The 12,055-nt window shown below is 42.7% G+C and overlaps 1 protein-coding gene across 1 annotated transcript in view; it reads right to left on the reverse strand.

The window, feature by feature from the left end:
- Positions 1 to 12,055, reverse strand: part of LOC124594379 (collagen alpha-2(I) chain) — a 129,938-nt gene that overhangs the window by 14,224 nt on the left and 103,659 nt on the right. The window contains exon 4 of the mRNA XM_047132748.1: positions 3,076 to 3,245. Within this exon, the coding sequence (XP_046988704.1) occupies positions 3,076 to 3,245 (170 nt within the window). The remainder of the gene's footprint in view (positions 1 to 3,075; positions 3,246 to 12,055) is intronic.

Genomic DNA, 12,055 nt, shown 5'->3' on the forward strand with positions numbered 1-12,055 from the left:
GTAACAAAATTATGCAAGTGGAGCAGAAACGGACAGAGGATCACTTTAACGAAGATATAGGCTGCAAATGGGGAAATCCATTCAGATCAGCGACTTTGAAAAAGGGCAGATTATCATTACGCAGAAACTGTGAACGAGTATCTCGAAAATGGCGAAGCTGGTCGAATGTTCACGCGCTACTGTCGTGAGCATCTACGGAAAGAGGTAGAAGAGTAATGCAACCACCACTAGGCGCTAAACGGTTGGGCGTCCACGACTCTTCATAGAACGTGGTGTTCCGTGACTTATCTGCTCCGTTAAGTAGGATATATGGTGATTTGTGGCATCTCTGCCGAAAGAGCACAATGCTGGTACACGCACAAGTGTTTCGGAGCACATCGTCTGCCGTACATTGTTGGATATGCAGCTCCGCAGCAGACTACCCCTACTTATTCACATGATATACCAACGACATCGTCAATTACGATTGCCGTGGGCACGAGACCATCTGGATTCGACCGTCGATCAATGAAAACGTGTCAGCTCTTCAGGTGAATCACATTTTTGCCACACACGGTCGATGGTCGTCTCCACAAACGCAGTCATCGAGGTGAACGTCGGCTCGAAACGTGCAGCGCGCCACAGACGCAAGCTGGTGGTAGCTGTATTATATACTAACAAGTAAGAAGGACATTCTCCTGCTCTTGTATGAGACCTGTGGTAGTAATTGAAGACACGCTGACAGCTGCGGACCACCTGCATCTCTTCTTACCCGATGGCGATCTCATCTTTCAGCATTGTAAATGTTAGTGTTTCGGGGCCAGCACCGTGCTAAAGTGGTTTGAGGAGCATTGTAGTGAACTTACGTTGACGTCTCGGAGACAAAATCCACCTCATGAAAATCCTATGGAGACCATCTGGGTCACTATCGGGCGCCTCCACCGTGCGCAAATCAGCGGCCCGTCAACTACGCGGACTGCATGACTTGTGTGTAGATATTTAATGCCACATACCTCCAAAAACCTACCAAGAAACTAATAGCTGATACTCAGAATCTGTGATGTATTTCGTTCCAAAGACGAACAAACAAGCTATTAAGTAGGTGATCATAATGTTTTGACTCATCAGTGTGTATCGAACTCTACAGAGGCGTTCATCAAATAAAGAGTATTAAAAGGTTACTTCATTCCATTTGGAACTGATATGCATCAACATCAGTTGATCTGTGACAACCACAGGCCTAAATATACTATTGGATTGTTTGTAGCATGGAAGCCAACAACTTCCTAATGTTGTGCTAAGGAATCTCTTGCCATGGCTGAATCATGTGCAGGGTCAGCGCATGAACATTACCGATGGGAGGCTGGTATGTATGTATATTTCTTTCCATCGTATCGCAGACATATTGTATGGGTGACTGTTCAGACAAGTCAAGGGCCCGGACATTCCTCCAGGCATTTCTGGTGTGAATTGCAGGAATATGTCATTTCGAACCTGATGGTAAAGATTTTGACAACAGTGTTTACTACACTTTTCAGTTACTGGCGTGCATTCAGCATCCATTCAAAAATTACCAAATTACTCCTGTTGTCGTTTCCAATACATCCCTACTATCTTATCTAGGAATTGGAGATATATGGGTCTCGAAAATCGCTTGTTTCTTTGAGCCTTCATCTGATCAGCCACGGACACTTGTCTATCTGACCGCCACAAAGAGAAGTGAGACACAGTGCTGAACACCACAAATCGTTCAAATGGCTCTAAGCACTATGGGACTTAACATCTGAGGTCATCAGCCCCCTAGTCTTAGAACTACTTAAACCTAACTAACATAAGGACATCACACACATCCATGCCCGAGGCAGGATTCGAACCTGCAACCGTAGCAGCAGAGCGGTTCCAGACTGAAGCGCCTAGAGCCGCTCGGCCACAGGGGCCGGCTGAACATCACAGAAAGTCGCTCAGTCTACTATTTGACTCCGGCTATACACCATATTGTCTATGGTACGACATCAGTGGTAATGGTGCACGAGAACTCCAGATCTCAACTCAGCACCCGGTAATTTGTTCCGATGGTTTGTCGTGACACACTGCCTGAAACGTCTGCCCGGACTTCAGTTGTTGCCATTTTCAGAGCCATTCTAACTATTCTACCGTCTTATGATGATGTATTCTGGTATAACCCATGCCCACTCTTCTATCCACACCCTTGACCACTGTCACCAATCGTTCTGCAGTAATTGCACAACAGCTGTCTGTGATACCCGTCGGTATAAACCTGCCGTATCTTACAAATCAATGATTTGAATCTCAGATGCTGAAAGTTGGCGACAAAATGCACATGCACATCCATGGAGAATACTGTATTACGATATCCATCTGAAAAGTTCCAGTAAAATTAGTCACACTGAATAGCCATCAAATACTCGCTCCTTTCTTTATCTTTATAAATAGGTTTTCTCTGTACTGAAATTAAGTTAGTACAAGCCTAACATTTTAATCAACGTATTCCACAGGTTTGGAAATACTGCAGTATCAGCCTCTTAGTGTTCAGTCAAACTGCTCATTAACCGACTCATCCCATTTTTGTCGGTATAGAGTAATATGTACAGTGTATTTGGCAAAATCTTAGAAACCATGCTGTTCACAGAGTGTGAGTGCAGGTACTTCTATTGGTCACTGGGGCCAGTGCAATGAAAAAGATTACATTGGCATTTATGTCATTTGCATACTAATCATTATAGCTATTACAAGTCATATGTTTTAAGTTGGTTAGTACCTCCATGTACGTGTGGCACAAGAAAGCTATTGATGCTTATTTTCCCTGAGGCAATAGGTCAGGTGTTGAAGCGGGGTTACTTGTACGCAAAACGTTTAATCTATAATGACAGGCGTAGTCTACTTGGAGATGCGGTTACGACCATGGAGAAATCATCAGGTCCTAAAGCTCGTTACGTGTTTGTGAGAAGACTGCTCGACGCAGGGAAAACGCAACCAACAGATTTATGTGTGTACGTATTAAGGCACCTCACATAGAAGTATCTGCACGTATACCCGTTCCCCGTGTGTGTTACTTAGTGTGGTGTATGGACGCACCTGGCGTGGTCGGGATGCAGCAACGCGCTGGACGGCCTCCTGGGTCCAGGCGAAGGCGAACAGGCGGTCGAATTCCCTCCCCCTGCCCCGCCACCGCCAGGCACACCAACAGGGGGCGCGCCGCCGCTGCAGCCGGGCGGCGCAGGTGGGTTCGTCGGGCACGGGCTCACCTGCGGCAACATACAAGACTCGCTCACTCTGACCCAAAAAAAAAAAAAAACACCTGAAGCTGCTGCAGAAAACTGATGTGTTGGTTTCAAAACACGAATAAATCGATAATATAATTAATCTAGCTGCACACAATCCAAGTGTATCGTAAATGTGTCATAAATACGGATGTTACAATATCAGAGTAGATGCTATATTTGATATCGACTGCCAACACCTAAAGTTGTATCGATACCTCGATAATATTGGAACACTTGTAATGACACCGACAAAATCTAAAGGTGTTTACTGCTTTAGTAGGTATTTTTAAGCTTCTCCTTAATACGAAGGAGTTTATTTAGAATACAATGCTAAATAGATAAGCTGTCCTATGTTTTCATGTAGAAATTGCATGCAAGGCTGATTCTAGAAGTCGGTCAAGCGGGGGGAGCTAATGGGGAGGGGGTGGGGGTGTTTGGGGGAATGGAATATGATATAACAAAAGTAAAGTTGGAGTTCTCTACCGACAAATTGGTAAAATGTGGTGTTGCTTAAAGTAGTGTTTGGTAACTGTTTTGGAGTTCAGGATAAAAACTGTGTATTAATAAATAATAAGACGCCTATTTTAAATTAAATGATATTTATTGGTTTAAGTAGTAAGTTATTTGCCACTCTTATTACTTTGCTAAAATGTGTTTGGAATACATTGCAACCTATATTGCTACATAATTATAAAAAAATGATTGAATCTCTTGAAGTAATATAATCGCTGATTTCTGAAGTCATTTTATCCATTATAATATGATACTCCATGGGGAGTACCCCCCGTCCCTTGCCACCGCCCCTGCTTGCATGTAACGTAAAATACACACTTACACATTTTTGGACGAATATTCCATACACAGAAATTAGGCATTTACAAAGGTAATCAGTAAATACAACCATTCCAGCCTGAAACAAAATAGTACCTACACACTGTGCTACACATTCGTACTAGTATTACAATGTAGTACCATAAGCTTGTCTTTAAAGCAAATGCATTCGTTTAGAACAAGACTTTTAAGGGTAAAACATTATTCGAGAACATGTAAGTATTGCGATGCGTTTGCATGAGTATAAAATCAGTATTCCATCTACTTTTCCAAGGCAGTGGGTACATATTTAATACTACTATGTTGTTGAAACCTATTTTGTTCATTAGAGGCAGCAAATGCCACCTGGTTTTAACCATTGCCATTTTGTTTTCTGTGTAACACAAAGATAGTGCACAAAATTTCATTATCATTAAATAGTAGTGCAAACTTATTATTTCCCCCAACAGCATTCAATACTTAAGGAACTGATAGCCTGACATTTCTTGCAACTGAAATTATCGAATACTTGGTATCGTAACTGACACCACATACTGTGTACTCAAACAGCAGAGTCGGTATTTACTTAGTTCAGTGACTTTTCCCAGACGGCCGAGGCCACCTCCGGGATTAGGGTAGGCAAGCCCGCACCGTATCGAATCCACTTCAGGGATTAGCGAAGTTGGGCCAGCCAGTCTAGGTACGGTTTTTAGGCGGTTTTCCACATCCAAGTATGTAAATATTAAGCTGGTCCCCAAACCCATGCCCTGCCTCTGCTACACAATTCGCAAACAATTAGAGAAGGCTCTCACACTTGATCACGAGATTTACTGTAAACGAAGACAGATGGGGTGCTCAGATTCCATCCTCGTGGAGTGGTGGCGTCAGCAAGGGCATCCGAGCACCAACTGTCGCTAATATTACCAAACCCGTGTAATTGTACCGATACACTAGAGAAATTGGAAAACGCAAGAGAAGAAGAAGGAGACGAAGGGGAAGAAGACTCAAATTGCAAATATCGTTAAGTCCCTGTAAATCAACAAAGGTTGGGACTACAACACGCTCTCATTTTCACTTTCAAACTCTGGCAACGGTACGTACAAGATGTCCAAATACTCTGTTACCTAAACCTACAGTGTCACAGTACAGATCCGAGAAAACGAATAGAACAAGGTTTTATACTAAGATGATTGGCTTACGTGTTGTAGCATAACAACCAATCATATGTGCCATGCATCCATCCATCATTACACACTCGTAATTACGCATTATACGTACACGGGTTGAGACAGCCAAAGACAGGCCACCCTAAATATACCCAGAAAGAATAAGTACAGGGCGTCCAGAAACAGCCTGAAAAGCTTGTAAGGGTGTTCCAGGGTAGGTTATGCTGAGAAACAATTGTTAAGAAAAAAATGATATACGTTGCTCCTTTTCTGAGTTAATTAGAATTGAAGTTAGCCAATCAGGCCGTTGTACGCGCAGATTCAAGCGTCCAGCTAGAGACGGTGTCGCAAAATATGTTCTTCGTTTGGTTCCCTAAAACCGATCAAGGGGGCGATAGAAAAATAGAACATGGGACGGTAGTATGTATCGCACCCGAGCCAAAGACTGAGCAGTCTCGTGCGCTGTATTTACGCGATGAGAACAACTGACACTAATTGTATTTGGCAGGCCTCTTGAATTTGCACGCACAACGGCCTGATTGGCTAACTTAAATGCTAATTAACTCGGAAACGGCACAATGTATCGAATTTTCATCGTAACAAATATTTCTCAACAGATCGTATCCTGCAACACTCTTACAAGCTTTTCACACTCTTTCTGGCCAACCTGTGTATTGACGAGCGGTTTTCCCCAAGTTATAGCGGACAATGCGGCGAATTTTCCGACTATCTCTAGTAATTTTTGTCGTTTATAGTCGCCGAATTGCGACTACCACTTTATTTTTTCTAATGGAACTGTACACGTCTTTCTGTGACATTTGAAAGATGCGTCTATGAGAACTTCAACAACATAACTCGTATGGAATTCTATCAAATAGTATCAAGGTAACAGCGCACGAACAACTGTCCAGCCGTTAGGAGAAAAGGTTCCACAAACGTCTACCCTGTTATACCAAATACAAATGAGCAAGTAACTCGGGTACGGTTCGCGTGTTTAGTGCCACGGCTGTCTACCAAATGCTCAAAATGTTGACCTTGACCATTGCTGCACGCTATAAAGTGATTCTGGAGAAACAGTACCGTACGGTGAATTTCAATTGGAGTTAACGCCACCATAGACCCATGTTATGAAGTATTTCATGCCTTCGGGAATTGTCAGTGTTTCTTAATAGTCCTCTTGTTTTAATTTTGTCTGCAGATAAAGTATATAAGCGTTAAGTCTGGTGACTGTGAAGACCATTTTGCATTTCCCGAATGAGTATTTGTCTTTACATGTACGGAATGGGAGAGACATCTGTCATTTTGGTCCCACACTAATGCGTCATGTCCGTGGGCTCTCTTCCAATAACTACGGCAGCAGCACATTTTAGAAACTCAATGTACCTGAGCGTATTAAGATTCCCATCAATGAAACAGAGATCAATGATGCAGATCTTGACAAACATGCAACAAGAAAGTTGTTTTTATGCACTTCTTTGAGTCAGCGTAGGTTTTCAGATAACAATTAGTGCATATTGCGAAGATTGACTTTCCCATGGTTTGTAAACGATGCTCCTGCCCTAAGGAAAATTTGTACAGGTATGACCCATCACTATACGCTTTTTGTAGATAACATTTGGAGGACTGCAATCAATTTTTAAAGTCATTGCCATGAATCTGTAGATGTAGCGGAATATGAAGGGAATGAAATGCGGTGGCATGTAGTGTTCACGGAACATATGTTTGGTTGATTCCTGTTGTACTTCCCAGATGCCTCTTAGGAACATATGTATTGCGTGGTACTGCTGATGAAATGTTAGTTTCATTTGTCTCATCGGTTTCTCTTCTATTTCTTTGCCGTATTTTATTCTCCACACTTAAAGTTCTAAAACTCCTTTTTATAATGTTTGCAAAGACAGATCGTGAGTGCTTGGAATGTTCTGGATACTCTTCGGCATACAACCGCTCCGCTGCTTTAATAGTTTGCCAATATTTGCGATAGACGATATTTACTTTTTCGACTGTCGTATCACTGTGAACGTCTCAACAACGTTACGAGTGTGTTATCTGATTCCTACAACGGCACAACCCAGACTGGTGGGCTTCGAGCGCACAGGCAAACACAAGAACCATATCTCAGTGTCCACGTACTTAGCTAAGTGGTAACGCGCTTGCCTCCCGTAGAGCGGGCTCGGGTTCTATTCCAGCTCGCGTTGGAAATTTTCTCCTGGGTGTTGTGTTGTCCTCATCGTCATCTCATCATCAAGGATTCGCGAGTCGCCCAATGTGGCGTCATCTAAAATAAGGCTTGCAACCCGGCGCCTAACTTCCCCGGACAAGGCCTACCGGCCAATAATGCCACACGGTAATTTCATTTCATATCTGAGTCACGTTTTTACGTACATTTAGTACAATAGGGCAGACATGTGTTGAACCTTTTCTCCTGACGGCTGAGCAGTGGTTTGCGGCGATCTCATCTTGGTACTATTTTATCAAGTGCCGTACATGTTAGTCGTTGAAGTTAGAAGATTCTTTCAAATGCCACAGAAAAAAAGTATATAGTTCCCTTAGAAGAAAACACAGTCGGTGCCGTAATTTGGCGAATATAAACGATAAAAATTACTAGCTAACCTCAGGAAATTTGCCAAATTGTCCTCTACAATTTGTTGTAAACCACACGTTTATATATTTATTCATCGTGGATGTTTTGGGGTGATCGTCTTAGCTGCCTCGCCGTATTATTTCGATTTATTCACATACTATGACCTCAGATTTGCTAGTTATGTAGAACACAAAATGTTAAGCCACATTTAAAACACACAATGAAGCTCGACGTTGGACTTGAACGGACGATCTCAGCGTTATGAGACAGCAACATCACCCATGGAAGTGCAGGGCATGGAAACGTGAACACACAAAACATGCTTGTTCCTCACTTGGGAAAGGGTTTCAGGAGAGAAAATCGATAACATTCGTTACTACATGTTACATGTGTTACATAATGACGTGTTGCTAGAACAGCTTGAATTTGTCACCCTATTCACTAATAAAAAGTTGCTTCTTAGGTAAGAGATTACCTCAAGAAATATAGCCCAAAGTATGGTATAGGAACTTGCTGGGTTAAGTATCGGGTTCTGTTCTTCTAATACGGTACACCCCAATTTATCTGTCACAAGCATCAAAGGACGTAGGAACACCATCGTTCTTGAACGATGTGTTTTGATGAACGTTCACCACTACATTCTCCTGAAGTTCTGGCGATAAATGACTAAGGACGCGTAATACATATGTGGTGGTAGCATGTCCGGCCCAATAAGGTAATCACTAAGAATATATGTATGGTGTTTCATTAGAGACAACTATTTGTAGACACGGAATAGGTTCTCTCGTGCCCAGATATGCCTCTTGTACATTCCTTCTCTTGTAAACACGACTTGATCCAAAATCCATATCCTCGCAATAGATCTGTGAAAGCAGACCGATATTTATTGAAACACTAAAGAACCAGTTTTGTAGAGGCGATAATGCATGTTCTCAGAGAACCTCTCACGTGATTCGGACACCATGAGAGACCTGAAGGTGGTAAGTGCTCTCGTGGAAAGTCCTCGGAGACACATTACGCAGAAAATTCCTCGTCTCTCAAATTATCGGAAAATTATACTCAGGAAGAAGAGAGGCAGCTTAGCTATAGAAGTTGTTAACAACCTCTCGAAGAGAATCCCAACTAAATCCACATAAAAACATGTTGGAAATGGCTCGAAGAATCCATTATGAATGGTATCATATAAAATCTTCTTTATATAGTTACAAAATAATGAAGCAATTTGGTACAGATGGTAATACGACATTTCCCCTCGTTTTGGTGCCAGTAAGCAGCACCAAATGTTTGTGAAAATGTTACTGATACACTCTGTACATTCTCCAATTCGCTGTGCAGTAAATGATCGAAGGTGTCTCTCATATTATAAAACATTTCCGCTGTTGTTCTGTTTGTCTATAGGGAGATTAAAAGTTGCCTGCATGTTTTATCATTACAAGAAAATACAGGGTGTTCACAAAAAAGTCGAATACTTTGAGAGGTTGCAGTACTCATCGGAAGAAAAAGAATAAATCCAATGAACATGGATCCATAGATGTATACTTTCTGAGATAAGAGCAAAAATATGAGTCGGAAAAGCATAATTTCTCCGATAAACAGGTCTTTACAGGAGATGTTTAACGTGGCGTCCAGTCGTGACAATGCACCGTCTGGCATAAGGAATGATGCACCCTTTGAAGTATACCCGGTTGTTGTTGTACGATTACCTGCTGGCACGCATTGAAGACGCAAACCTATAGTGTTCGCTCATCGTTGACTGGCGTGGCGTAGACCAGTTCCTTCAAATGTCCCCGTAAGCAAAAGTCTAGGGAACTGAAGTCTGGTGAACGTGCAGGCAAAGATGCACCCCCCGCCGCCAGCCCCGACGAATCCAGCGGTCCTGAAATGCCTGCGTCAGATGTTCGCGCACGTAGTGACGAAAGTCTGCTGGTGCGCCATCACACATGAACCACATTTGTATTCGTTGTTGCAAAGGAACAGCCTACAACACGGTAGGCAAAACATTAATGAGAAAGTCCACATAATATGCCCCAGTTAACCATTGTGATAGCACGTAAGGCCCTGTTAACCTGTCGCCAAGTATTCCCGCCCATACGTTAACTGATAATCGGTGTCGATACCTTCTTTCCTGAATTGCTTGGGGATTTACTTCTGTCCATACATGCTGATTACAGAAGTTCATACCATCATCTCTTTTGAACCCTGCCTCATTGGTAAATACAATCTTGGGTGTGAACAGTTGATCTGCGGAACACTTCTGCAACAGCCATTGACAGAACCGCCGTCTGCCATAATGATCCTGTAGCCTTAAGGCATGAACGCGCTGTAGATGATATGAGTGCAGCAATTGTTCATGAAGTACCCCAGGATAGGAGAGTGAGGCATGTTTTCTGCTGCTGCTATCCGTCGGGCACTGGTCCCAGAGATTTCTTCCACTGAACGTACCACACATTCCCCCATGTCACGCGTGCGGACTGTGCAGGTCGTTCCAGTGTCCTCTACCGAGGTGCAAGGATACATTTTTCCCTCAGATGGTGGAAAAGTGTGCAGGATACCTTATCAGGGAGCACTCTGCACTGTGGATAATTTTCAGCGTAGAGGGCACGGGTTCGAAGGCTACGTCCATTTGCTAATCCATAGCAGAATGTCATATCCGCTTTTTCGTTTGTCGAATCGTAGACGTCCATTGCTAACGATTGGAAGAGAGAAAATGTAAATGTACTACGTCGTTTGTGTGTACAAACAGCGCTATAACAGTAAACATGTAATTGAATCCGCGTTTGAAAAAGGTAAAACACCATGTCACGTGCCCAGGGTTCACAGTAATGTACAATAACGCACACAAACACGACGAAAACTAAAGTAGCCTGCAACACGACTCGAGCCACGCAACCGAGTACTCTGAGTACGACATCATAGTACCCTCTGCCGACACGGCTGAGGATGCGCCAATGCAGTGACTGTGCTAATATCTGCAACCAAGAGTCGCGCAGCCCTTCCTATAAACACCTCCCGCGCTCGGGTTCCCGGGTTCGATTCCCGGCGGGGTCAGGGATTTTCTCTGCCTCGTGATGACTGTTTGTTGTGTGATGTCCTTAGGTTCATTAGGTTTAAGTAGTTCTAAGTTCTAGGGGACTGATGACCCTAGATGTTAAGTCCCATAGTGCTCAGAGCCATTTGAACTTCCTATAAACACGTGTTTATCTAGTAAACTATGCATTTCCGGACCCATGTTTATTGGACTTATTTTTCTTGTTTCGATGAATACTACCACCTTTAAAATATTCAAGATTTTTTTTCGAGTTCCTGTATAAAATGTCAAGCATGCGAACTGTACAATACCTCCACTGTCAGTCTTCAAATGTGCAAGGGTACATGTGTCTCTCACGCGCTCGAACTGTATAAATACTGCTTCCTTAAATTAACAGCTTTTTGAGAAGAGAATGTTCACTTTTCGTCAGTAAGTTCCTGTATGTTCCCCGCGGATGACGGAAATATTTCATTGTAGACTACAGGGGTCAGTTACTGCCTTTCGACAGAATTACGAATTCTTCAAGCTTTGTTTTTAAAATGACGTCATGAAGACTACGCTCCTTTTAGCAGAGATTAAAAAAGGTCTCTTTTAGATATATATACCGTTTTTGAGAAATTTTCCAATAAATTGGCATTCCATGCGTTTTTCTTATATCTGGTTTTATTTCTTTATTACACTTGGCATTACTTTGTATTACTGAAAGAGGTGGTGCAGTTACCACACTAGACTCGTACTGGGGAGAGCGACGTGTCAAACCCACGTCCGGCCATCCTGAATTAGCTTTCCCTTGATTTTCTTAAATTACTGTGCGTGGATAATATCTTTGAGAGGGCGCGGTTGACTTCTTTCCCAATCCATTTTAGTCAGAATTTGTGTTCCGCCCCTATTGCCCACGTTGTCGACGGGACGTTACACTCCCATCTTCCTTCCTTTTCATTTTTCTTGTTTCGCATTGTTACCTCTACATGTTTAAAGTCCTTACAGCGGTCGCAGGATTGTAACAAAATCCGTTGTCGGATTCAATGCACTTTCATGGATTTATTGTCTTTTATTTATTGACATTTGAAGAGAGTTACCGTTCCGTTCACCATGTGCAAAAATGGCTCTGAGCACTAAGGGACTTCACATCTGAGGTCATCAGTCCCCTAGACTTAGAACTACTTAAACCTAACCTAAGGACATCACACACATCCATGCCCGATGC

This window comes from Schistocerca americana, chromosome 2, assembly GCF_021461395.2.
Source record: "Schistocerca americana isolate TAMUIC-IGC-003095 chromosome 2, iqSchAmer2.1, whole genome shotgun sequence".
NCBI classification, from domain to species: domain Eukaryota; kingdom Metazoa; phylum Arthropoda; class Insecta; order Orthoptera; family Acrididae; genus Schistocerca; species Schistocerca americana.